Source organism: Prionailurus viverrinus, chromosome F2 (assembly GCF_022837055.1).
Source record: "Prionailurus viverrinus isolate Anna chromosome F2, UM_Priviv_1.0, whole genome shotgun sequence".
Taxonomy (NCBI): domain Eukaryota; kingdom Metazoa; phylum Chordata; class Mammalia; order Carnivora; family Felidae; genus Prionailurus; species Prionailurus viverrinus.
This window is the reverse complement of record NC_062578.1, coordinates 23,673,441-23,700,148: the sequence shown is the minus strand read 5'-3', so window position 1 is coordinate 23,700,148 and position 26,708 is coordinate 23,673,441. Positions and strand designations below refer to the sequence as shown.

Genomic DNA, 26,708 nt, shown 5'->3' with positions numbered 1-26,708 from the left:
TTGTTACAAAGATAAATTGAGATATATTAGAAATGTTTAATTTATTTGAGCAAAAATTTATTCAAATTGGGCAGCACCAAACTGAAAGTGGTTTAAGAGTCCTCCATTGAGAGGAGCTAGCGGCAACACAGAGAAGACGAAGAAGCAAAGCAAGGAAGTTATTTCATTTGCTATAGTTTAAGCATTTGCATTATTTGGGGAAATCTAGTTGGCTGTTTGTGATTGGTTGTTCTTAGACATTTATAGGAATTAATTCTGGCTTAGGTTTGGTTTGCTTACATAGGCTATCAAGGTATTAGAGCCATCTCAGTCTAACAGCGTCCTTGACTGATTACTTCAATAATATACTGAGAACTTGAATTTTAACTTCTGTTAGGCTTAGTTTTTTTTCCCCAACAGATGCTATAAGCAAATAAAAATAATATTTGGTTTACTTCAGGGTTTCAAAATAGCTAAACTGAGATCATATTCTGAAAAGTCTATGCTGTAGAATTACGTTGAATTGTTATTTATGCTTAGATTTCCCAGTTCTAGTAATATAGATGTTTGTTGAATATAAACTACTTGAATGGGATTTTAGAATGATACTAAGACTTTAAAAATAAGACTTGATACCCATTCATATCATCTAAGAGGTTCCCTTTAAAAACAGAGGCTGATAAGTATGCCTGGGTGGCTCAGCTGGTTAAGCGTCTGACTTCTGCTGAGATCATGACCTTGTGGTTTGTGAATTTGAGCCCTGCGTGGGGCTCTGTGCTGACAGCTCAGAGCCTGGAGCCTCCCTCAGATTCTGTGTCTCCCTCTCTCTCTGCCCCTCCCTGCTCATGCTCTTTCTCTCAAAAATAAACAAACATTAAAAAAAAAAAAAATGGAGGCTGATGTAAAACTGAAAAACAATTATCACTTGTAGAATGTATGGCCACCATTATTGTATGTCCTTTTTGTCTGTTTTTAGCTGTCTTTCCTCCCCATCCACCAGCTCTCTTTTCTTCCTTTAAGGTGAATTTAAGGGCAAAATGGCATGATGGAAAAAAGAAAAAAAATCGGTAAACCAATACACTGATAAGAACCCAAAATATTTCTTTATACATTACTGGTTTAAAACATAAACAGAAGAATCTTTCTAGAAAATAATTTGTCAACAGATTATCAAAATCACATTTAGTCAATGTGTTTCTATACAGATGCTAAAAATGATGCCTGTTGAAACTTTGGCTACAGAGAAGTTCAGTTGGAAAGTTAACAAAATATAGAACCACATATACACAGTATGATTATGTAAAAATGCATGGAAAAAACTTATCTGCAATCTATATTTTTTCATAACAAGCAATATAATAAGCACAGTAAGCATATTATATTGACTATGTAAATAAAAATTTATCCTAGACTAGGTTCTAGCGCTAAATCTGGCATTAGCTAGCCTCAGTATTCTCATCTGGAAAATTCTATCATTCTCTAAGCAACGAATATAATGATCCTTTAGAGGGTGATAATGCAATGAGGAAAAGAGGAAGACAGAAGTAAAGGAGGAAAAGTCTGATTGAAAATGAGCCCACAGCCTCCTCTCCTCACCCCATTGCCCCTCCTTCCTGCCAAACTCTATTCTGAGCTACCATTAAAACCAAAAACTTCCAAAAATGATTTTTGCAAAGTCTTTGAAAAGTAACAGAACAATCTGTTTGCAAAAAGCAAGAACTTTTATCTGCCAAATCAATAAAACATGTGTTTCAGCCGAAAGTTATTAATTAGGTCAACAAACTGGATCGCCTGTATCTATTTTCCTTTCGTGTATATTGTTAACACAACAAGCGCCTAGTTGAGCAACTTGTAATGGCGAGTGTCTTGGCCCTACATTCCCTGCGTGCCACGGCCCGTAAACAAAGTGCAAACTTTATTTAGCTGTTTCAGCTTTTCTGGAAGGGTGCCTGAATTTAACCACAGCAAAGCAAGTAAAAAGGATAGGCCGACTGACAGAGCGAGAGAGGAAGGATGCTGGGGCAGAGAGAGCATGGAGTGTTAAAGAAGGTCTCAGAATTCAGTATCCGCGGCAGACGCCTGGAATCTCTGTGAAAGATCTCAGAATTCAGGACAGCTGAACAACCCCGGGCTGGGAGGGGAATGCAGGGAGGGTTTTGTGGGGAGGGGGAAAAGCCCCAATCCTGGGGGTGGGGACGTGATTAGTTTTCAGTAATCGGTATCTGAAAGAGAGGAAATGAGGCCACCCGATTGCGTGAACAGTTGAGATGCTCTAGCAACTTTTCACAAAAGACAGATGCTGGTTTTTAAAGACCACGATCTTGTTAACATAGAAACCGCACTTCCACTTTGCAATTTTTTTCTCTGTAATCTCCAAGCCCCCACAAGTACCCCCAAACCAGAGGCAGAGACAACCTCTAAAATTACCAAAGATCTTAACATCCAATGTGAGAAACTACAAGTCCCAGGGTGTAGTGCTGCCGTGGAGAGTACATGCCAGAGTAACTACAAATCCCAGGATGCAGTGCTGCGACGGAACTCCGAGCATCTCTTTCAGAATGATGTCCCTGCGGAAATCAGATCAGGCTCGGCGTTGCATGCTGGGAATCAGAGACTCAGAATCCGATTGGTTGAGATTTGCAAATGACCGCGGTCAGTTGTACTGTAGGAGTAGGGAGGAGGGCGTGCGCACTTCCTGTGCACGGAAGCCGGCAATAGACTGCGTCCCTGCCTTACCAGGTACCGATCTCCCGCGCGTTGTAGAAAGCGTCCATGACCCGGCGGAAGTGATTCCTCCAACTGCCCCGGAACCCACGGCGGCAGGCAGCTGGGGGTGGGGGGGGTGGCCCTGGAGTAGGGGCTGTGGCGGTGCGCGGGGACCCGGCGCGGTGGCTGCGGTGGCTTCAGGGCTGACGAGTGAGTCTTGGGCTGGGATGGGAACGGAACTCCAGAGTCGTATGGAGAACGAGGAAGGCTTGTACTGGGCGTGCTCACAGTCCCACTTCCCACCCCTTCCCATTTGGGCGGGGAAGGAACGGAAGCTCTTAACCTCCCCGGGCCTCCTCAGCTCCTGGTTTGGGGGAGGGGAGAAGAGGGCGGCGGGACCTTTCTAGGCGCCTCTCGGTGGGTTTGGAAGAGGGAGAAGGAGGGGCGGTCGCCAGCGTGTCTGGGCCTTCCCCGGGCTGAGCGCGGGGAGGGTGGAGTTAGGAGCATGGCAGCTCTGTCGCTTTCCCTTTTTGCTCTCCCCGGGTGCACTCGGATAAGTCCTTTTCTTGGAGTCCGTCCCCAGTCACAGGAGTGACTCTCACAGTCTTTCACAGTCACCGTCCCCCTCTTTCCAGCTGCAGGACCCCGACAAGTTTACCTTCTGGGCAACTTGTCGGTCGATCTCTACCCGACTTGATAGTTAGAAACTGTCGTGCATCTACCTTCAGTTTTTCTGAAACGTATCTAGTACGGCGGCCGCTGAATTTCTCTTACGGAACTAAAATCTCTTTAGTAATCTGTAGCTGTGGAATTCATGTCATTAGTGCGAGCATTTCTACTTTGCATCACCTTCAGTGTACGGAACAACCGAAATCCTTTAGTTTGAGTTTTAAAATCCTTATATGAAAACTGCCAAATTTGCTTTTTGACCCCCCAAAAGTTGTTTCCTTTAGAGTATAGTAGACTAAGATGATAAATTGCTGATCTTGCTTACATTATAATTCATGATGTTGAAACATCACAGGTGGATTCATTCATTCTAGAGATACAATGGTAAGAAAACAGCTATGATCCCTGTCATCGTGGATATTTATTGCTAATTGCCAAGTAATGATTTGGGGTTCATTATTAGTTTTTAAATGGTCATTCTTTTTTCTCTTAAGTATGAAATGTATTTAGTAACTACGATTTCAAAATATATATACATATTTTTTAAGTTTATTTCAACTCAGCTGCCGGTTTCATTACATTATGGTAATTGTGTAATGTAATTAGTAGTTAGTAGCCAGAGGTTTAGTCAACCCTATATATCAAGTTCTGGTTTTCTTTTTTCTTTTTTATGTTTATTCATCTTTGAGAGGGTGAGTGGAGGAGAGGCAGATAGAGAGGGAGACAGATGATCCGGAGCCGACTCAGCACTGAGAGTGGAGAGCCCAAGGCGGGGCTCAGACTCGCAATCTGTGAGATCACGACCTTAGGTGAAGTCAGACACCTAACCGACTGACACATCTGCACACCCCTATATATCAAGTTTTTCTTTTTTTCAAGTCTTAAAGTAATATTTGAGTGTACCTTATAAGGTACTTTCTTTGGTATTTTTTCCTTAAATAGGTTTTTCAGTACTATAAAATAATCTGGAAACTCTCTGCATTTACATTGATCTGTCTAAATGCATTTTGGCTCACTTGTAGTAAATGTTTACTGTTCCAGGGGCACCTGTGTGGCTCATTTGGTTAAGCATATGACTCTTGATTTAGGCTCAGATGGTGATCTCAGGGTCCTGAGATCGAGCCCTGTGTTGTGCTGGGGATGGAGCCTGCTTAAGATTCTCTCTCTCTGTACTGTACCACCTCCACTCTTGCATGTGTCTCTCTCTCCAAAAAAAAATTAAAAAAAAAAGTTTACTGTTCCATTATTAAATAAGATCAGAAAGGGGCACCTGGGTGGCTCAGTCGGTTGAGCGTCCAATCTTGCGGTCTGTGAGTTCAAGCCCCGCATCGGGCTCTGTGCTGACAGCTCAGAGCCTGGAGCCTGCTTTGGATTCTGTCTCCCTCTCTCTGTGCCCCTACCCCGCTCATGCTCTGTCTCTCTCTCTCTCTCTCTCTGTCAAAAATAAACATTAAAAAAAAAAAATTTAAGTAAGATCAGAAAAAGCCCATCTAGTCATACCTGAAATTTCAAGCCTTGAAATTAAGAAAACAATATTACCTTTCATTCAAGAAATATTTATCAAAAAAAAAAAAAAAAAAAGAAGTATTTATCAAGCATCTGCTATACGCCAGGCCTGCTATAGTCCTGCCCTTATGGAGCTTGGGGAAAGCAGAGATACAATAAGTATATGTATAAGGAAATATAGTTTCAAGTGGTGATAGATGTGAAGAGATTATATCAAGATTAGAGTTAGGGTAAACTAGGTGACCAGGGTAAGGGTTTCGAATTTGATAGGGGAGTCAGCAAGGAAGATCTGCCTCTCTGAGGAGTTGATGGTTTTGCTTGGACAACCTAAATGATGAGGAAAATCTGAGGGAAGAGCTTTTAAGATAGCAGTAACTGCAAAATGCAAAGACCTTAAGAGGGGAATGAACTTGACCTATTACAATACAGAGAAGGCCAGTATAGCTGGAGCATAGTGAGGCAAGAATGATGGAAGATGAAAATCAGAATAGTAAAGATTAAGTAAGATGCAACTTTATAGTCCTTTTTCTGTTTGTGATGAGAGGCCATTAGAGGATTTGTGCAGGGGAGTAACATCTGACTTAGGCTTTCGATAACTAGTTACTGGGTGGCAAATAGACCAAGTTGGAGGAAAGTGGGGAAACCAGCTCCTAAGGAGGCTTGTAGTAGTCCAACTGAGATATGGTACCTTGAACTAGAGATGTGGTGTGGAAGTGAGTAGAAATGGTCTGATTTGGAATATCATTTGAAGACAAAGCCAGGTGGGTCTTGCCTTCACCCTAGGACAGAAAAAAATTTGAGGAATCAACAGTTTTGCTGAGCATCTGTGTGACCAGTAGTGCCATTTACTCAGATGAGGAAGACAAGAGGGTACACTGGTTTCTGAGGAATAAACTTGGAATTCTGTAAAGGAATAAGTCAGGAGTTTGATAATTATTGTACAGCTCAGAATGTGCAAGTAGGCAAGTTGGATATGTACAACTATTGCGTGGGGGCAGAGTCATATTTTGTAGGTAATATTTAAACCTGTGGACCAGAGGACATCAAGTGGAGAGTGTTAATGGAGAAGAGGGCAGATGACTGGGAGTACTCTGGTCAGAAGAGGAGCAAACAGTGATAGAAGCAGAAAAGGCAGGAGGATGTGGCATCTCTAACATTGAGGGAAGAAACTGTTTTGGGAAGGAGGTAGTAGCCAACTGTAAAACCCTGCTAAGAGATGACAACTAGACAAGTAAAGTAATTGAAATGTGATGAGCCCTTTGAGTGGATTAGTGGGCCAAAAGTCTGATCAGAGTAGGTTAAGGAGATGTGGATGGTAGTAATGATGTTACAGCATTTTGATGTGTATAGGAATAATAGGAATTTGGTAGGACTAATAGAACAAAGTCCTTGGAGAGGTGTGCTTACATGGAAGGGTTGGCCTTAGATAAGAAGGATTTTTTTTTAATGTTTATTTTTGAGAGAGACAGAGAATGTACACAAGTGAGGGAGGGGCCAGAGACAGAGAGGAAGACAGAATCCAAGCAGGCTCCAGGCTCTGAGCTGTCAGCGCAGATCCCTACACAGGGCTTGAACTCACAGACCCTGAGATCATGACCTGAGCCAAAGTGGGACACTTAACCAACTGAGCCACCCAGGTGCCCCTATTTATTTTTGAGAGCAAGATAGAGAGCCAGTGGGGGAGGGGCAGAGAGAGAGGGAGACAGAATCCCGAGCACGCTATACCCTGTCAACACAGAGCCCTGTGTGGGGCTTGAACCCATGAACCATGAGATCATGACCTGCGCTGAACCAAGAGTCAGATGCTCAACCAACTGAGCCACCCAGGTGCCCCAGGAAGAATGGTTTTTCAGCTTTTGAAACAGGAGGGCAGACAGAAGATATGCTATATACATGCAAGTAGAATGAAGGTAGAAAGACAAGGTAATTGAAGTGATACCTTTCTGTTTTCTTGATAAAAAAGTAAATTTGTCAGGGCAGGGAGGAGAAGGTGTTGGAGGTTTAGGAGAAGCTAGGATTTTTTTTCAGAGTAGAAAAGCCAGTTTACTACCAGGATCACTACAATGCCAGGTGCCTATTTAAAGTGTGTGGTCACAAATTTAAAGTTGAGGTCAGTCAAAATGGTTGTGTCTTTTTTCCAGCCACATCCATCTCTTGGTTGAGGCTTGAGCTAGGCAGAGAATTGGGTTTGCCCGGGATTGGGATGTGGGTGGGCATATACATCAGAGGGGAGGGCAGGGACTTAGGGTATAAAGACTGTGAGATGTGCATGGTGCCAATCCTGATGAATTCAGTGGGATTAAGCAAGGTCAGAACTTGTTTTCTATTTGTTTTTTATATTTGTTTTTGGCCCATTATTCTAAGGGTTCTTTTAAATTAATTTATAATATGTAGAATCTAATTAGAGAGTATATAGTGGGAATATTTGCTCAAACCTTTTTAAACCAAAACAAAGGAGTTTGGAGATCATTGTCTAAGAGGGAGTTTAGGTAGTTTACAAGAGTGAGGAAGACAGACTGCGTCGAAGCACGTAGCGCTCTGGAGTCCTTAAGTGCTCTGGTGTATGACCGCAACAACTCTGTTGAATAAAGATGGGAAATTGGAGTTACAGGCATTTGTAGAGGGATGAAGAATTTCAGATGGGTATAGTCATGAAATAGTGGCTCTGGAAGGCACTTTTAGACACAGTTTAGCCCATTGTGTTTGGGAGATAAACAAGTATTATCACTTTAATTTATCAGGGTCTCAAGATAGAAATTTGGAGAGCAGAAATTTAGATGTGGACTTCCAGTGACACTTCTACTTTGTATGAAGGCCTTTCCCACCTCTCTCCTGATTTGGCTTATACTGTTTACTTTGCTTGGATCTCCTTCCAGTTCTGCTTGGTAAAAATACCTCCTTACATTGAGACCCAGATCAAAACCTACTTTCCTTTTGTGGCCATTCACTTAAGAGATTCATAGTCCAAGATTTACTTCTTTAGGACTCCCAAAGTCCTACTCCTTCTCTATTAGCATCTGCAAATCTAGAGAATTTGGATTAGTTTTATTATCAGCATCAGTATATTTTGAAAGGTTAATGAGACAAAACCATTCTGGATTGATATCTTTACAATGAAAAATACCTAAATTTAAGAAAAATCAATAAATTTTTAAAAACATCTTACTCTAACCTTATTTTAATTGAGATATAATTGACATACCCTGAAATAGTGTACCATTTAATTTTCCAGAAAGTTGCCTCATGTTCCTTCAGAAGCAACCACTGATCTATCACCATAATTCATTTTGCCTGTTCTAGAATTTCATATAAATGGAATAATGCAGTATGTACTTTTTTGTTTTTCCATTCAGTATAATATTTTTAGTATTCACCTATGTCTTGTGTACCAGTAGATCATCCCTTGTTGTTACGAATGGTATTCCTCTGTACAAATATATCACGGCTTATGTGTCATCAGAATAGTTTCTCATTTGTTTTGAATAAAGCTGCTCTAGACACTTCCATAAACATTTTTTTCTTTTTTATTTTTTAATGTTTATTTATTTTTGAGAGAGCGCGTGTGCATACACGAGCAGGGGAGGGGTAGAGAGGGAGGGGGACAGAGGATCCTAAGCAGGCTCTACACTGTCAGCACGGAGCCCAGTGCTGGGCGCAAACTCACAAACCACGAGATCATGACCTGACCCCAAGTCAGACGCTTAACCGACTGAGCCACCCAGGCTCTGTACAAAATTATTTTGTGGGCAAGTTATTTCTTGGATGAATACTTAGAAATCAAGTGTGAGGATTTAGGAAAGACTTGTTTATCAGTTTGCCACTTGTAAATTAATAAGCTATAACTTACCAAAACATAAGTAACTGAGAACCATCATTCACAGTGATCTGAAGTCCACTTAACATCACTGTAATGATTGCTGTGGTCTGCATCACCCTGTGTAATATTTCTGATTGGTCATTTGGGGCGAGTCTAAAATAGAGTTCTTAAATATCAGAAGGATCTCTTCTAATCTAGATTCCTAAAGGCCCATAGTTCACAACAGGCAGAACATAGGGCAGACATTTGTGAGGGTTTGTTTCTAGAAATGAAGCCCTGCTGATGGAATATTATAATGCAGTTGATTACTGAGTATTATTAGGTGAGTTATTATTTTAATAGTAAAAACTTGACCATTTAGGACAACAATTAGGCTGTGACTAATTGTTAACTATCAGAAATAGATTGAAAATTGAGGTCAGTGCTTTTACTTTAAATGACCTAATAGATTCCCTTAGTAAAGGCAAAGAACTACCCTCTTTGAGCTAGTGTTGGTGTGTGTAGACAGCCACTGAGAACAAAACTTGTTCTTAAACTCAGGGATGTTTGGAAGCACATTTTAACCCCAGGAGATTTGAGGACATTATCAAACACAACATTTTCAGATAACTGAATTCATTCTAGGAAACATCAAATTCTAGAGATCGTGTACAGAAATATATGTTTCATACACTTGCATTTATAATTAACAATTTGTGGTAGTGCAAAATTGTGAGACTGGCATTTTGGTTATCGTAATTTGATAAAATGTGGCTGTGACCTATGTCCTTGAAGTCTTTAAAATAAAAATTATTTTAAGAACCAAGAATTCATATTGACTAAATTTTATTGTGAAAGATGGAATACCATCTCCTTCCTTCGTCACCCCCTCCCCTCAGTATAGCCCAAAATGTTTTAATAAACTTAAATAGAATAGTTTTCACGATGCTTGTCTAAAAGTTCTGTAAGTTTATTCAATGCCAACATCATGGGAAAACATAAAAGTAATTAATCTTGGTCAAAAGAATTGTACCTTTGAATAACTTTATTCTGTCAGAAAGCTCAGAATAGGAATATCTGTGTCCTTGGCCAGATACACTATTGTATGAAGTTTCACCCTGTTAACATTACCACATAATTACCATTGTGTTGGATACCTGGGTCATAAAGAGAGAATCTTGCCTTGTGGAAACTTAAGGTTAGTAAGCAAGACAAAATGTATCTAAAAAGACACACTTTGAAGCATTTGCATCTAATAGTAAAGAAAACTATAAATTCCACAATGGAGGAAAAATGGGAGAGGAGTAGTACTATTTGCTAAAAGTATTAGGAGAGTCTATGCAAGAATTAGATATAGGAGCATTGTTATAAGTTAAATAGGCCAGAATGAGAAATTCTAACTCCTCTTGAGAGACGTACATCCAGTGACACTATAAGCACATTCGGGCAGGATATTTTGATGTGTTATTACAAATTGGAATTGCCTTCTAACTTCTGTCAATTTGTATTACTTTGTTTTCCAAATTAATCATATTTTTACATATAGTTAGGAACTAATCATCAGGCTGACCATTGTTCCCTTATGAGCTGTTTGGTTCTATACGTTTATTTGTTTCTTTTTAAAAAATCAAATTTAGGGCGCCTGGGTGGCTCAGTTGGTTAAGCTCAGTTGGTGACTCTTGGTTTTGGCTCGGGTCATGATCTCACACTTCATGTTTCAAGCCCCTGGTCCGGCTCTGCACTGACAGGGCTCACCCTGCTTGGGATTCTCTTTCTCCCTCTCTGCCGTTCCCTGCTCACACACCAGCAGGGGAGGGGCACAGAGAGAGGGACACACAGAACTGGAAGCGTCAGCACAGAGCCCCACCTGGAGCTCAGACCCACAATCCGTGAGATCATGACCTGAGCCAAAGTGGGACGCTTAACTGACTGAGCCACCCAGGCACTCCTCAAAATAAACTTTAAAAACAAATTTAAACCATAGTTTTCTTTTTAAAAAGTTAGTTTCCTAGTTATTTATACTTTGAACATGTATTTTTGTGCATTTTATTTATTCTGCAGAAAACATAATAGGCAGGAAGCCACTTGTTTTACATAAATGGCACCAAACTATACCTGTCATTCTAATCTGCTTTTTAAAAAATTAATCTTGGGGCGCCTGGGTGGCTCAGTCGGTTGAGCATCCAACTTCGGCTCAGGTCATGATCTCACGGTCCGTGAGTTCGAGCCCCACGTCGGGCTCTGTGCTGACAGCTCAGAGCCTGGAGCCCGTTTCAGATTCTGTGTCTCCCTCTCTCTCTGCCCCTCCCCTGTTCATGCTCTGTCTCTCTCTGTCTCAAAAATAAATAAACGTTAAAAAAAAATTTTTTTTTTAAATAAAAAATTAATCTTGGTGGTATTTCATACATACATAGATTTAATTTATTCCCTTTCACTGCCCATAATAACTATCAATAATTGTAGATATACTATTTTTATTTAGGTCATTCCCTAATTGGGAACTTTTCAGGGTTTTTTTCAATGTTTCATTTGTGCACGTATTATAGTCAATATTCTTCTCCTTGCCTTTGTGCACAAGCTAGTGTTTCTCTAAAATAGATACCAAGAAGGAGAATTATTGCTAGCCTCCTGATGATTGTGCTGCTGCCTTCCAAAAACTGTTGTGCTATATATTTAGTATTATCCTCTTCCTCTTCTGTACCACTTGATTCTTAGCACATTTTAGTGTTTTAGTTTGGGTGTTTGGTGATTACTGTTGGGATCAAACATTTTTTTTGTACAGGTCTATGAGCTATTTTTATTTTTTTCTTCTGTTATTTTTCCAGAGTTCAGTGAGTTTTATTATATTTGTTTCTTTAATCTGTAGCATATTTTTTATGAATGGTATCAGTTAGATGTCTAACCTTATTACTTTTTTTTTTACTTTTTTTTTTTAACGTTTATTTATTTTTGAGACAGAGAGAGACACAGCATGAATGGGGGAGGGGCAGAGAGAGAGGGAGACACAGAATCGGAAGCAGGCTCCAGGCTCCGAGCTGCCAGCACAGAGCCTGACGCGGGGCTCGAACTCATGGACCGCGAGATCGTGACCTGAGCTGAAGTCGGACGCTTAACCTACTGACCCACCCTAGGCGCCCCTAACCTTATTACTTTTTCCAAGTAAATAGTGAATGTAAAGAGACATACAAAAAATAGATTTGTAGCTGCTGCTGTCATCTACTTAATAACCTAAGTCAATCAGTTAAAAAACTATTAGTACTAATAAGAGAGTTCTGCATAGGTGATGGGATACAAATCAACTTTTAATGGATTTAAAAGCTTTTCTTTAAAACACCAGCAATAATCTTTCAGAAAGTGTAATAGGAAAACAGAATTCATAATAAAAACTATAAAGTATCTAAAAGTCCACCTAAAAAGAAATGTGTATTGATAAAATGGGACTTGCCTGGCCACTTAGAACATGTTTATCACACTGACTGTAATGAGAACAGTAGGTATCTTAGGTATTAAACAGGTTAGTGAGATAAGAGTATAGTCTAGAAATTCCTTTAATAGTAAATGATTGCAGTAACATTTCAAATTTGAAGGATGGGCTGGCTGTTCAAAGATCTTTTCAATGTTCAGTAATACTAGATTCAAAACTGATTGCTTTGTGGGTGCTAGGCTCACCTAGAATTTCTATTGGTTCCCAAAAAATAAAAAACTATAAAAGAATAATGTTTATATATAACACTAAAAGCACAATATATCTGAGGACTTTTTGTTCATACTGTGTCTTTTGCCTAGAAATATTTTCAACCTACTGCTCAACCACGTGTGTTTACCTACCTAATTCGTATTTCCAGAACTCAGCTCAGTTATGGAATAGACACTCAAGTGTTTACCCTGAGAATTTTGTAAACCCAAACTTAGACTTATGTAGGTAATTTGTAGGTTACATCCCAATTTAATCACACTTTAAATATTTTTAACTTCTACCTAAGAATTAGGATTTACTCAACTATTAGTGTTAATATACTGTGGATTTTTTTGTTGTTGTTGTTAGTGATGGGGAGTTTCTCTTCCCCCACCCACCCATCTTTAATCCTTAATAAATGGTGAAATTGATTTACTATATTAAGTCTATAGAGAAGCTGTTGCTACACAAAGGGCTTCTAAAATGTGACTGCATGGTTGCGTAGCTACTGCTAGTTAAGTAAACATCCTAGATGTTTGGCTCTGGAGATTTTCCAGATAGAAAGTTGGCACTTGAAGTTCTTGTTCTAGCTTTTCTATCATTTTTTTCCTTTTTTGTTTTCTTAGAATGATTACAAAGCAGTATGAACAGAATACAGTAATAATGACCAATGAATTTTTATCTGCTATTATTATCATAAAGTGGCAGAGTACTGCTTTTAGTACTTACACTTTCAATAAGTATCTAAGGATTTCTATCAGCAGCTCTTACCTAGCAGCAGTGGAAAACAAGTTTTAATGGGAGCCAGAATTTTTTACCATAGCAGCATGGAATAATGGAAAGGAGTGCAGGCCCTAAAGCAGACCTACCTAGGTTTAAATCCTCTTGCTGCCACTTGAGCTGTAGAAGCTTTAAGCAAGTAGCAGCTTCTTAGTGTTTCTTCATCTCTAAAATGAGAATAATAATACCCTTGTGGAAGTGTTGTTTTAAAATAATGTATGTAAAGCATGTAGTGCAATGTTTACCACTTATCAGGCTCTCAACTTGTTGGTAATAATATGACATTGCCCCTGTTGCCCTTATCTCATATTAGAAATGGTACTTACATATCCATGCTTAGCATTCTAGACTAACAAATAGATTTGATTCCTACTCTTACTCTGTCATTACTGGAACAAATCATTCAACTCCCTTATTACATCAGTGATGTTACTATTTTTTAAAATGAGGAATTGCATAGGTTATCTCCAAGTTTCTTTCCTGCTATAAAATGTTATGGTTCATTTTCTTGGCCCTTCCCTTAAGGCTAGATAAAATACTGGTCAGGAATTTCTTAGAGAACAGGATGTTTTCCCATTAATAACATAAAAATACTAGTATAAATGAAATCTTGAAGAAATGATATAAAAATAAAAAGTTACTCAAAACATGAACCCTTTTCCTTTAGCATTCATCTTTGTAAAATTTAAGATTTGTCAGAATATTAAAGATTTTCTACAACTTCACTGTTAAACTTTAGAACTTCCATAGACTGCAGAAAAGATGCCACAGTGAAATGTATTATAAATGTGCACAATTACATAAGAGGAGGGCAAGCTTTATCTTTTTCATTTTTCTGAAGGCTACTTCATGTCCTTGGATTTATCATGTTATCATTGATTTAGCAAATACGTGCTTTAGTGTCTGCTAGTATCTAGTAGATACAAGTATACAAAGATGATTAAGGTCAACGATCTCCTTCAAGTTCAATTCAACTCCTAAGGAACAACATCTGTATTTTTAAACTGTTGTCAGAATAGCTACCTTAAAGGGAAGGAAAAAAACAAATCTGTATTTATACAGACCACTATTCTGAAGGTGATCATCTTTTCCTCCCATGTTCAGAAACTTGATACTGTTCCATTTATGGTGACTGGGAAACTCCTGCATAGCAGAGAGAGAGTTTTTAAACTTGTAATACCAAGGATATATTAAATAGTAATGGGCGAAAACATGTTATTCCAGCATTAATCTTAAAATAGCATTGTTATATTTTCAGGAAACTACTAAAGTTCCTGTGGAAGTAAAGTAGAATTTCATAAGAACATAATGGGTAAGTTACATAAAAGTCATTTTTTATTGCAAATAGTAGAAGCTGGTCTTCTCAAAGATAGGCCTTTGACATTGGTGAATGCAATCAGAATAGACTGAAATTAGTTGTTTAAATCTACAGCATCTGCTTACTGCAGGCAAACCTCAGAGATATTGTGGGTTTGGTTCCAGACCACAGCAATGAAGCTAGTCAAATGAGATCTTTGGTTTCCCAGTGCTTGTAAAAGTTATGTTTATACTATACTGTGGTCTGTTAAGTGTGCAATAACATTATGTATAAAAAACAAAACACAACATAATACCTGCTAAAAACAAGGTATGCCTGTACATATTTTTGAAAGGCAGATAAGTAATGTTTTTGTGCCAAATATATTTGTGATCGCCAGTAAGAAATAGCACCTTAAGAAATTAGAAACTTTCCCAACAAGCATATAAAATGCTTTAGCTTGCAAAAAAAAACCACAAGAATTGCAAATTTAATTAATAATTGTTTTTATTTTTGTTCTAAGGGATTGATAACACCTGCTAAATATCTGTATGCTTGAGTAGTCTACAATTTAAAAGTTACTTGCATCTTTATGAATGTCCCTGCTTTTTATTATGAAAAATTGTGAGAGTCATACACTACATAGCCTTCAGTGATTGTTAATGTTTGGCCACATTTGCTTTCTCTGTGTGTGTGTGTGTATGTGTATGTATGTATTTATATATCCACATACACATGCTTGCTTTTTTCTGTACCATTTATTTAGTTGTGCAGTATCACTTCACACCAAATACTTGAGTAGGCATCTCCTAATTCATTGCATATTCAGAATTTTCTCAGTTATTTCAGTAGTGTTCTTTACAGCAGGTACATTATAGACATAGCTCATTTTATTGTGCTTCGCTTTATTGCACTTCACAGATACTGCAGTTTTTTGGTTTTGTTTTTTGTTTTTGTTTTTGTTTTTGTTACAAACTGAGTTTATAGCAGCCCTGTGTGGAGCAAGTCTATTGGTGCCATTTTTCCAACAGCAGTTGCCCATTTCATGTCTCTGTCACATTTTGGTAATCTCACAATATTTCACTTTTTCATTATTATTATTGTATCTGTTACGGTGATCTGTGATCAGTGATCTTTGATGCTACTGTTGTAATTGTTTTGAGATACTATGAACCATGCTCACATAAGACAGGGAACTTAATCGATACATGTTGTGTGTGTTCTGACTGCTGCACCGACTAGCTATTCCCTCATCTCTCTCTCTCTCCTCAGACCTCCCTATTCCCTGAGACACAAAATATTGAAATTAGGCCAGTTATTAACCCTACAATGACTTCTGAGTGTTCAAGTGAAAGGAAGACTTGCACATCTCTCACTTTCAGTCAAAAGCAAGAGATGATTAAGCTTAGTGAGGAAAGCATGTCGAAAGCTGAGACAGGCTGAAAGCTAGGCCTCTTGCAACAGTTAGCCAAGTTGCAAATGCAAAAGAAAAGTTCTTGAAGGAAATTGAAAGTGCTACTCCGGTGAACACACAAATAATAAAGCGAAACATCCTTATTGTTGATGGAGAAAGTTTGAGTGGTCTGGATAGAAGATCAGACCACCCACAACAGTCCCGTAAGGCAAGGCCTAATCCAGAGCAAGGCCCTGACTCTTCAATTCTGTGAAGGCTGAGAGAGGGGAGGAAGCTATAAAAGAAAAGTCTGAAGCTAGCAGAAGCTGGCTCATGAGTTTTAAGGAAAGCTGTCTCTATAACATAAAACTGTAAAGGTGAAGCCGCAAGTGCTGATGTAGAAGCTGCAGCATGTTATCCAGAAGATCCAACGAAGGTAATTAATGAGGGTGGCTACACTAAACAACAGATTTTCAGTGGAGATGTAACACTTTGTATTGGAAGAAGATGCCATCTAGGACTGTTGTAGAGAAAAGTCAATGCCTGGCTTCAAAGGACAAGCTGACTCTCTTGTCAGGGGCTAATGCTGCTGGTGACTTTTAAGTTGAAGTCAGTGTTCATTGATCATTCTGAAAATCCTAGAGCCCTTGAGAATCATGCTGAATCTACTCTGCCTGTGCTCTACAAATGGAACAACAAAGCCTGAATGACGGCACATCTGTTTACAACATGGCTTACTGAATATTTTAAGCCTACTCTTCAGACCTCCTGTTCAGGGAAAAAAGATTCCTTTCAAAATACTACTACTTACTGACAATGTACTTGATCACCCAAGAGTTCTTATGGAGACGTGCAACAAGATTAATGTTGTTTTCATGCCAGCAAACATAGCATCCATTCTGCAGCCCATGGATCAAGGAGTAACTTTGACTTTCAAGTCTTGTTACTTAAGAAATACATAGCTGCCATAGATAGTGATTCTCGTGATGCATCTGGGCAAAGTTAACTGAAAACCTTCTGGAAAAGGTTCACCATTCTAGATGCCATTCAGAGCACGTGTGATTCTAGGAAAGAGGTCAAAATATAAACACTAACAGGAGTGTAGAAAAAGTGGATTCCAACCCTAATGGATGACTTTGAGGGGTACAAGACTTCAGTGGCGGAAGTAACTGCAGATGTGGTAGAAATAACAAGAACTTGAATTAGAAGTGGAGCCTGAGGATGTGACTGAATTGCTACAATTTCAAGATAAAACTTTAACAGATGAGGAGTTGCATCTTATGGATGAGCAAAGAAAGTAGTTTCTTGAGATGGAATCTACTCCTGGTAAAGATACTGTGACAGTTGTTGAAATGACAAGAAAGGATTTAGAGTATTACATAAACTCAGTTGATAAAGCAGTGGCAGGGTTTGAGAAGATTGATTCCAATTTTGAGAGAAGTTCTCCTGGGGTCAGATGCTGTCAAATAGTATCACGTACTACAGAGAAATCGTTCCTGAAAGGAAGAGTTGATCAATGCTGCAAATTTCATTGTCTGATTTTATATAATTGCCACAGCCACCCCAGCCTTCAGCAACCACCACCCTGCTCAGTCAGTGACCATCAACATCAAGGCATGAACCTCCACCAGCAAAAAGATTACTACTCACTGAAAGCTCAGACAATGGTTAGCATTTTTTTTAGCAATAAAGTATTTTTAATTAAGATAATATACATTTTTTTACACATATAATGCTATTGCATATGATGGTATACTGTAAACAAACTTTTATATTCACCGGGAAACCAGAAAATTGATTTGACTCATTTTTGCGTTGCTTTTTCATGGTGGTGTAGAACTGAACCCACAGTTATCTCTGAGGTATGCCTGTGTTTTATATCCAGTCAGGGATCACGTATTGCATTAATTTGTCTCTTTAATCTCATCTAAACAGTTCCCTCCTTTTGGGGGTGTGAGGAGTGAGGTCTTTGATGACCATTTAAAATTTAGATTTGTCTGGGTTGTTTACTCCTGATTAGATTCAGATTAAACATTTTGGACAGCAGACGAACATTAATGATTTTTTTATTTATTAATCCTAATTGGAAGGATTTTAAATTAACTACTAATGAATAAATAAATGGATGTTTATAGCTTGAATACTCCAGTTTTATCCTCTGTACTCTTTTTCTTGGGCTTCGTAAGTTTTTAGAATAAGCCTTAAGATATTTTCTTTCAGATATTGGTAACCATAAAGATAATTCTGTCAGTACAATACTGTGAGAATTCTAGATGTTAGAAAGATCTTATGGGGATATACAAAAATGCAAACTCCCAGAAAAGTTATATTGAGCTAGCTACTGTGGCAGAAGCTGTGGTGGCAATGAGGATAGCTGGCAGTGGAGTAACATCTATGTGCTCTGTGTCCTCACCTCTCCACTTGGAATTTTCAAAGACTGGTATTTGTCTATATTCATTACTTCAATCGTGCAATAATTTAAACTCAGCAGTAAAATGTTTGGATTATTAATACGGACCAAGAGCAAGATGCTGAGTAAAAGGAAGCCCTAACTTTTAGAATTAGGAGCTTATCAGGGTAGTTGAATTCACATGACATATAAACATTCATTCATAAACACACAATGTGTCATATTTTTAAGATGAGTATTTCAGGTGATTTAAAGTTTTACTATTTGCTTATTTTATTTGAGCCTTTAAATTTGAATGTGCTACTGTGTTCACAAAAAAATTGTTAATACTTCTTCGAAAAATACTAGTAAATTTTCATCTAAAATAATATTCTTTTTTTTTTTTTAAAGGTTTTTTTTCAACGTTTATTTATTTTTGGGACAGAGAGAGACAGAGCATGAATGGGGAAGGGGCAGAGAGAGAGGGAGACACAGAATCAGAAGCGGGCTCCAGGCTCTGAGCCATCAGCCCAGAGCCCGACGCGGGGCTCGAACTCACGGACCGCGAGATCGTGACCTGGTTGAAGTCGGACGCTTAACCGACTGCGCCACCCAGGCGCCCCTAAAATAATATTCTTAAATGTAGTTTATTCTGACATTGGAAAATGTTTAGAGAATGATAAAACAAGGAATTAAAAAAACCTAAAATCTTGGTAGATCTTACCATCCAGAAATGTTTTGGGTCTGAGTTATTCAAAAATTAACCTTGGTAAACCTGTTTATTTTAATTTTGTGATTCAAAAATCATTTTACTACTTACTTTAGATGGAGAAGAGAAAACCTATGGCGGCTGTGAAGGCCCCGATGCCATGTATGTCAAATTGATATCTTCGGATGGTCATGAATTTATTGTAAAAAGAGAACACGCACTAACATCTGGAACAATAAAAGCCATGTTGAGTGGCCCAGGTAGGTACATTTCTTTATTTTCTGTTAATAAATCTTTACTTTCAGTATGTTCTTAACTTGAATTAAGCGATTCATAACATTAAAGGAAAGAAACAGTAACTTTTCTAACATTATTTCATGATTGTGTTGCATTGGAAAAATTGGTTCCTGCCATTTCCTGTTTTCAGTTATTTACCCTAATAGGATCATTTCCCTACATTAGTTTCCATGTTTAATTTCTTCACCACAGTAGGACTCTGATGGTGATGTGTGCTCCTAACTACGTATAAAGTTTATGTTTAGAAATTTACCACTTCCCAAACATCTATTCTTACCATTTTCTTTTTTTTTTTCCCTTGAGAGGTTTTTGGTTTTTTTTGTTTGTTTGTTTTGTTTTTACCTTAACATTTTTCTTGAGGATTTGAATTTCTGGAGCACACAATAATTCTGTGTTCAGCTTTTGGAGGAAACACCAAACTTTATACAGTGGCTGCACCATTTTATATTCCTACCATCATTGTATGAATATTCAGGTTTCTCCACATTTTCACTGACACTTATTTTCCCTTTTTTTTGATTCTAGCCATTCTAATGGGTATCAAGTGGTTTCTCATTATAGTTTGGATTAACTCTTCCGTAGGGACTAATGGTGCTGAACATCACTTCTTGTGTTTGCTATACAGTTGTATATCGTCTTTGGAGAAACGTCTATTCAAGTCTGTTGCACATTTTTTTTTTTCAGTTGTGTGTCTTTTTGTTAGTGAGTTGTAAGCGTTTTTTTTTTTTTTTATAAATTCTGGACAGTAGACCCGTATCAGATATGATACGCAAATATTTTCTTACAACAGTTGTGATTTTTTTCTTAATGTTTATTTATTTATTTTTTTTTTTTGAGAGAGAGACAGACAGACAGAGCACGAGCAGGGAGAGGAGTGGGGCAGAGAGAAAGGGAGACACAGAATCTGAAGCAGGCTCCAGGTTCCAAGCTGTCGGCACAGAGCCCAACATGGGGCTCGAGCTTGTGAACCACCAGATCATGATTGGAACCAAAGTTGGACACTTAACCGACTGAGGCACCCAGGTGCCCCATAACAGTTCTGATTTTACCTCTTACAGTTAGGTCTTTGATTTTCACTTAATTTTTGTATATGATGTGAGGTAATCATTCAATTTCATTCTTTCTTATATGGGCATCCTAGTACCATTTGTTGAAGAGACTGTTCTTTCCCTCATTTAATGGTCGTGGCACCCTTGTTGAAAATCAGTTGACCATAGCCACATGGGTTTATGTATGGGCTTTCAACTCTCCCCCATTGATCTTTTTTTTTTTTTTTTCCTTTAAAGTAATCTCTACACCCAACGTGGGGCTTGAACTCACAACCCTGAGATCAAGAGTCGCATGCTCTACCCGCTGAACCAGGGCGGGGGGGGGGGGGGTGGCATTGCATTGATCTGTCCTTATGCTAATACCACAGTATTTTGATTACTATAGCTTTGTAGTAAGTTATGAAATGAGGAAGTGTTTTATTTTTTCAAGATTATTTTGGCTATTTGAGGTCACTTGTTTTGGGTCTTCTTAGATTTGCTTTAAATTCTATTTAATACACAGTGTAATATTAGTTTCAGATGAGCAATATAGTGATTCAGCACTTTCCTACAATACCCAGTGTTCATCACAAGTGCACTTCTTAATCCCTATCACCTATTTAACCAATCCCCCCCACTCACCTCCCTTCTTATAACCATCATTTTGTTCTCTATAGTTAAGAGTCTGTTTCTTGGTTTGCCTCTTTCTCTTTTTTTTCCCCTTTGCTAATTTGTTTTGTTTCCTAAATTCCACATGAGTGAAATCATACGGTATATGTCTTTCTCAGACTTAATTCATATAACGTATTACTCTAGCTCCATCCAGGTTGTTGCAAATGGCAAGATTTCATTCATTTCTTTCTTCTTTCATTCATTTCTTTCTTCTTTCATTCATTTCTTTCATTCATTGTTAATATTCCAGTGTGTGTGTGTGTGTGTGTGTGTGTATGTACACACACCACATCTCCTTTATCCACTCATCAGTTGATGGACACTTGAGCTGTTTCCATAATTCGGCTGTTGTAGATTATGCAGCTGTAAATATTGGGGTGCATGTATCCCTTTGAGTTAGTATTTTTGTATTTTTTGGGTAAAAACTTAGCAGTGCAATTGCTGGATCATAGGGTAGTTCTATTTTTACGTTTTTGGGGAACTCCATACCGTTTTCCAGAGTGGCTTCACCAGTTTGCATTTGTACCAACAGTGCACAAGGTTCCCCTTTGTCCACATCCTTGCCAGCTACCTGTTTCTGGTGTTGTTGACTTGGGCTATTCTGACAGGTGTGAGGTGATATCTCATTATAGTTTTGATTTGCATTTCCCTGATGATGAGTGATGTTGAGCATCTTTTCATGTGTCTGTTGGCCATCTCTATGTCTTCTTTGGGAAAATGTTATTCATGTCTTCTGCCCATTTTTAATTACATTATTCAGTTTTTGAGTGTTGAGTTTTATAAGTTCTTTATATATTGTGGATACTATCAGATATGTCGTTTGCAAATATCTTCTCCCATTCCATAGGTTGCCTTTTAGGTTTTTTTTGTTTTTAATTTTTTTTTAACATTTATTTATTTTTGAGACAGAGAGAGACAGAGCATGAACAGGGGAGGGGCAGAGAGAGAGGGAGACACAGAATCTGAAACAGGCTCCGAGCTGTCAGCACAGAGCCCGACGCGGGGCTCGAACTCACGGACCGTGAGATCATGACCTAAGCCGAACTGACCAAGCCACCCAGGCGCCCCTTAGTTTTCTTGATTGTTTCTATTTAAGGTCACTTGTAATTCCTTTTCCATATTTTTTACTGTGAAATTTTTATTTATTTAACTTTTTTTTTTTTTTTTTTTTTTTTTTAAGCGAGAGAGAGACAGAGGACGCAAACAGAGAGGGATAGAGAATCCCAAGCAGGCATTGCACTGTCAGTGCAGAGCCGATGTGGGGCTTGAACTCACAAGCCGTGAGATTGTGACCTGAGCCAAAACCAAGAGTCAGATGTTTAACCGACTGAGCCACCCAGGCACCCCTACTGTGGAAATTTTAAAACATATACAGAGAGATTAGTATAATACACTTGCATGTACTCATCTCCAGCTTCAATTTTATCAATATTTTGTCAATTTCATTTCATCTATTTTCCTCACTTTTTTTTTTTTTAAACGTTTATTTATTTTGAGAGCGCGAGCTAGGGAAGGGCAGAAAGACAGAATCCCAAGCCGGCTCTACCCTGCCCGTGCAGAGCCCGATGTAGGGCTCGAACTCCTGAACTCTGAAATCATGACCTGAGCTGAAATCAAAGGCCGGACGCTAAACTCACTGAGCCACCCAGGCACCCCTATCATCCTCACTTTTTTAAAGAGTATTTCAAGCAAATATATCCTGCCAGTGTCATTTCACTTGCAGAATCTATGATAGTCCCCCCTGCACTCTCCCTTTTTTTGCAGACCATGAACTTTTTGGAGAACCAAGTTATTTGTAAAATGTTCACATCTGGATTAGACTTAATGTTTCATTTTGTAAGCTTATAAATTAGAACTCTAGAGGCTTGATTAGAATCCAGCTCATTTTTCTAGGCAAGAATACTTTATAGGCAGTACTCCTGTATTTCTGTTGTATCAATATTTTAGCAATGTCAGGATAGCTTAGTAGGTTACAGGGCTAGTAAGCTGATTCATCTCTGAACAGTTCTGCAGTTAGATTTTCATATGCTTTTAGCATTCATTGTGATTACTGCTGAGATTTACTTCATTTGGAATTACAAAACAGTGACTTTCTAATTCTTATCATTTCTTGTGCATTTATTAGAATTCTCCTATGAAGAAATATTTGGTTACCCTGAAATATACTCTGTATAGCAAAAATAAGTGCTTGATTTTTTTCTGTTTACATATAATTTTTGAATAATGAAATTATTCTTCAGCATCCTCCAGTAGCAAAAAGTGTTTGGGTTTTTTTTGTTTTTTTGTGTTTCATTTTCTTGTGACTTTTTATTATTTAAGGTTTTTTTAATCTAGTGTAGTCCTTCTCACTGATGCTCAAATTGCCCCCATTTGCTCCATTTTTATTCAGAAGGAGCCACATCAGGTTTTTTTGACCTGGCTCTGGTAATCTGGGATAGCTGTACTACTTTCTATAATGACAAGATTTCCTAGGCTCATTTGGTACATAATTCTCCAGTCTGGAAAAGAGCCATTTTTCCAAAGAGCCATTTTCTCCTAATGGAAAATGGGCCTTAAGGACCCCAATCTGGTTGTTAGCAGTACTCCTTGCTCGTGGGATGAATTAAGTTTAGACTTTTCTACTGGATAGAGCTAGGATTTACTTTAGAAAAATAAAATCATGGGTGCCAACAAATTTTAACTAAAAATTAAGATTAAAGGATGTTTGTTTTTTGTAAGTGTGGTCTCCTTTAATATATCTGCAGCCCCGAACTAATGTTTGCATAAAAAAGAATGAGGTACAGATACTTGCACCTTCAGAATATGCTAAGTGAAAGGAGTCAGATACAAAAGGTCGTATGTGGTAGGATTCCATTTATATCCAAAATAGATAAATCCATAGAGACAGAAAGACTGGTTTTTGCCAGAGGCTGAGGGTTGGGAAAATGGGGAATAACTGCTTAAAGGGTTTAGGATTTTATTTTGGGATACTGAAAATGTTTTGGAACTAGATAGCAGTGGTGGTTGCACAACATTGTGTATGTACACTGAATCGTATGCTCTAAAGTGGTTAATTTTATGTTATACGAATTTCACCTCAAAAAAAAAAAAAAAAACCCTAATGTTTGTCTAGTATCAAAGGCTTAATAAGTGTCTATTGGTAGTATTTCGTACGTATATTCAAGAAAGAGAATTTTAGTCATTGACAAAGCAGAATTTACCTCATTGATGTGAATTACTCATTCAATCCTGCTCTCTTTTCTTCCCACCCCACCCCCAAGCAACAATTATTAGAAAACTTTTAAAATACTAGTACATTCTCAGAAAGTACATTTTTCTACTTTTTATATTCAGTACTCGTGCTAGACTGCTAAGAAACTATTTTATCCCTATAGTAAATGCTAAATGCTATAACCTTTATATAGCTAAAGAAATTTTGAGAGATCATTAAAAACAGTTCATAAAGTGTTACTAAAACAAAGAAAAGTAACTTATGAGGAGATCTGATGAACATAATCATACTTTTAAAAACTAAAGGGGGAAACAAACATTTATTATTTATTTTTATATGGCAATTCACTATAGCACAGGGCTCCTGATGATACATAAAGACTTGATTCCCTAAACTGAATCTTCGAAAAGATTGTCTCTTTTTTTTTTTAATTTTTTTTTTAATGTTTATTTATTTTTGACAGAGAGAGAGAGAGACAGAGCATGAGCGGGGGAGGGGCAGAGAGAGAGGGAGACACAATCTGAAGCAGGCTCCAGGCTCTGAGCTGTCAGCACAGAGCCCGACACAGGGCTCGAACTCACAAACCGCGAGATCATGACCTGAGCCAAAGTCGGACGCTTAACCGACTGAGCCACCCAGGCGCCCCAAGATTGTCTTTTTTTATATACTATTCGCCTTTACTTAATCATGCCACCATGATTCTTAGGAGAAGCTAAAATTTCCAAAGTCCTTGGAAGAAAATTAGAATTTTAAAATTAGTCTTGATTAATCTCAAATACTATCTTAATAAAGATTTCTTTTTTATATTTATACTCAGAAATCAGAATAAGTTATTTCATGTGATGCTAGTTGGGTTTATTCTTCTCACGCTGTATTAGTTTGCTAGGGCTGCTGTAACAAAGTACCACTGACTGTGTTATTTAAACAATAGAAATTTATTTTCTCATAATTCTGAAGGTTAGCAATTTGAGATCAAGGTATTGGTAGAGTTAGTTTCTTCTGAGGCCTCTCTCCTTGCCTTGTAGATAGATGGCTGTCTTCTCTGTGTCTTCACATTGTCTTCCCTCTGTGTGCATCTTTGATCTATAACTTCCTGTTCTTATAACAATACCAGTCATTAGATTAGGGCCCACCCTGATAATCCTGTTTGGCCTTAATTATCTCTTTAAAAATACTTCCTGCACAGAAAAAATTAAAAAAGAGGAAAAAAGGATCCTATCTCCAAATATAGTCACAGAAGTACTGAGGGTTAGAACTTCCCAACATGGGAATTGTGGAGGAACACAGTTCAGCCCATAACAAACATACTTCTTTTCTTTTACAGGTCAGTTTGCTGAGAATGAAACTAATGAAGTCAATTTTAGAGAGATCCCTTCACATGTGCTATCAAAAGTATGCATGTATTTTACCTACAAGGTTCGCTACACTAACAGCTCCACGGAGATTCCTGAATTCCCAATTGCACCTGAAATTGCACTGGAACTGCTGATGGCTGCGAACTTCCTAGATTGTTAAATAAAATAAATTATAATAAACTGTTAACTTTTTTCAGTATTTAATACCTGTAGTTCAGTTAGTAATTTTTTCATATATAGCATGTTGCCTGTGTGCAGTTGAACTTTAAAGTTCATTGCAAAGCAGATTATCTTCTGTTCTTTTGCATAGCAATCAGAGTTGAAATTTGTTTGCTACATCAACAAATTGAGGACATTTTCACAAATTGAGAAATAAACAAATATGCCAATTCGTAGGTGGTTTTGCCTTATCCTTTGGATGTGATTTTTAAAATTAGAGCAGTGGTGATATAGTAAAACTGAAATTTAAGCATAAATGAGCACATTCTACAGGTAAATAATGGGGCTACGTATTTTTGTGTTTTTAGTGTTTTTTTTTAAAAAAAAAAAAACAAAAACCTGATCTTGTAGCCGTTGTTAGCATTACTAGAGTTATGCAAATAATTGCATTATAAACATGTTTATAACTTAGCCAAAACATTGATTTTTATAACTGTCAAAGACATAAGAGTTGAAATTTCTTATGTGTCTTTTGATAAACTGCAGTATTGTTTAAGTGTATCTTGTCTTTTTGTTTATTGCTGCAATTTAAGAACTTTATTTAAAAGCAGTTTTGGGAGATTACTAGGCACAGCTTTTGAAGCAATCACTTTTTGAACCGGTAGCCACATGGTCAACAAGTAAACTACACGATTGATTACATGTGCATTGTGCATTTTGGCCAATCCAAAGTACTGTACCTGCATTGACTATAAAGCTTCCTTTGCAATATTCTTACATAGTCCCTTGTTGTGACTGCACTTCTGATTATTTAAATATGTTTTAAAAGACTGATTATGGACTTTAATCGGCTCTTAAAAGCTAGACTTTTCAGAACTATTCTAGTCTTCCTCCAACAAACTGAAATGTTATAAAAGATTAAAAACATGGAGAGATGCAGTGCAAATATTACCATGTACTTTGATATAGTATATGAATTATCTTCTATTAATTAAAATATGTCCCAATAAGTATGATGCCCATAATCTGTGGGTCTTCTACTGAAATCAGATTTACAAAGACGTCATTCAGCTTTTATACTAAACA

At 37.8% G+C, this 26,708-nt stretch overlaps 1 protein-coding gene and 1 long non-coding RNA gene across 5 annotated transcripts; one reads left to right on the top strand and one right to left on the bottom strand.

Annotated features, from left to right (window-relative positions):
* The first annotated feature begins 2,631 nt into the window (after positions 1–2,631).
* Positions 2,632–25,858, top strand: ELOC (elongin C). 3 transcript variants are annotated; one of them, XM_047842730.1, is made up of 4 exons: positions 2,632–2,718; positions 14,371–14,424; positions 19,017–19,160; positions 25,433–25,858. In XM_047842730.1, exons 2-4 carry the CDS (start codon positions 14,421–14,423, stop codon positions 25,621–25,623), a joined length of 339 nt encoding a protein of 112 aa, XP_047698686.1. In that variant the 5' UTR covers positions 2,632–2,718; positions 14,371–14,420; the 3' UTR covers positions 25,624–25,858. The 3 variants fall into 3 exon arrangements, with proteins under 3 accessions (XP_047698686.1, XP_047698685.1, XP_047698687.1); XM_047842729.1 differs by lacking the exon at positions 2,632–2,718 and adding an exon at positions 2,792–2,895; XM_047842731.1 differs by lacking the exons at positions 2,632–2,718; positions 14,371–14,424 and adding an exon at positions 17,105–17,469.
* On the bottom strand, positions 7,356–14,255 carry LOC125156580 (uncharacterized). Of its 2 annotated transcripts, none has more exons than XR_007148682.1 (3): positions 14,177–14,255; positions 13,202–13,279; positions 7,356–7,438 (listed from the first exon to the last, which is right to left on the bottom strand). It is a non-coding gene; the product is annotated as an uncharacterized LOC125156580 (long non-coding RNA). The 2 variants fall into 2 exon arrangements; XR_007148683.1 differs by lacking the exon at positions 7,356–7,438 and adding an exon at positions 7,803–7,885.
* Positions 25,859–26,708: the final 850 nt, after the last annotated feature.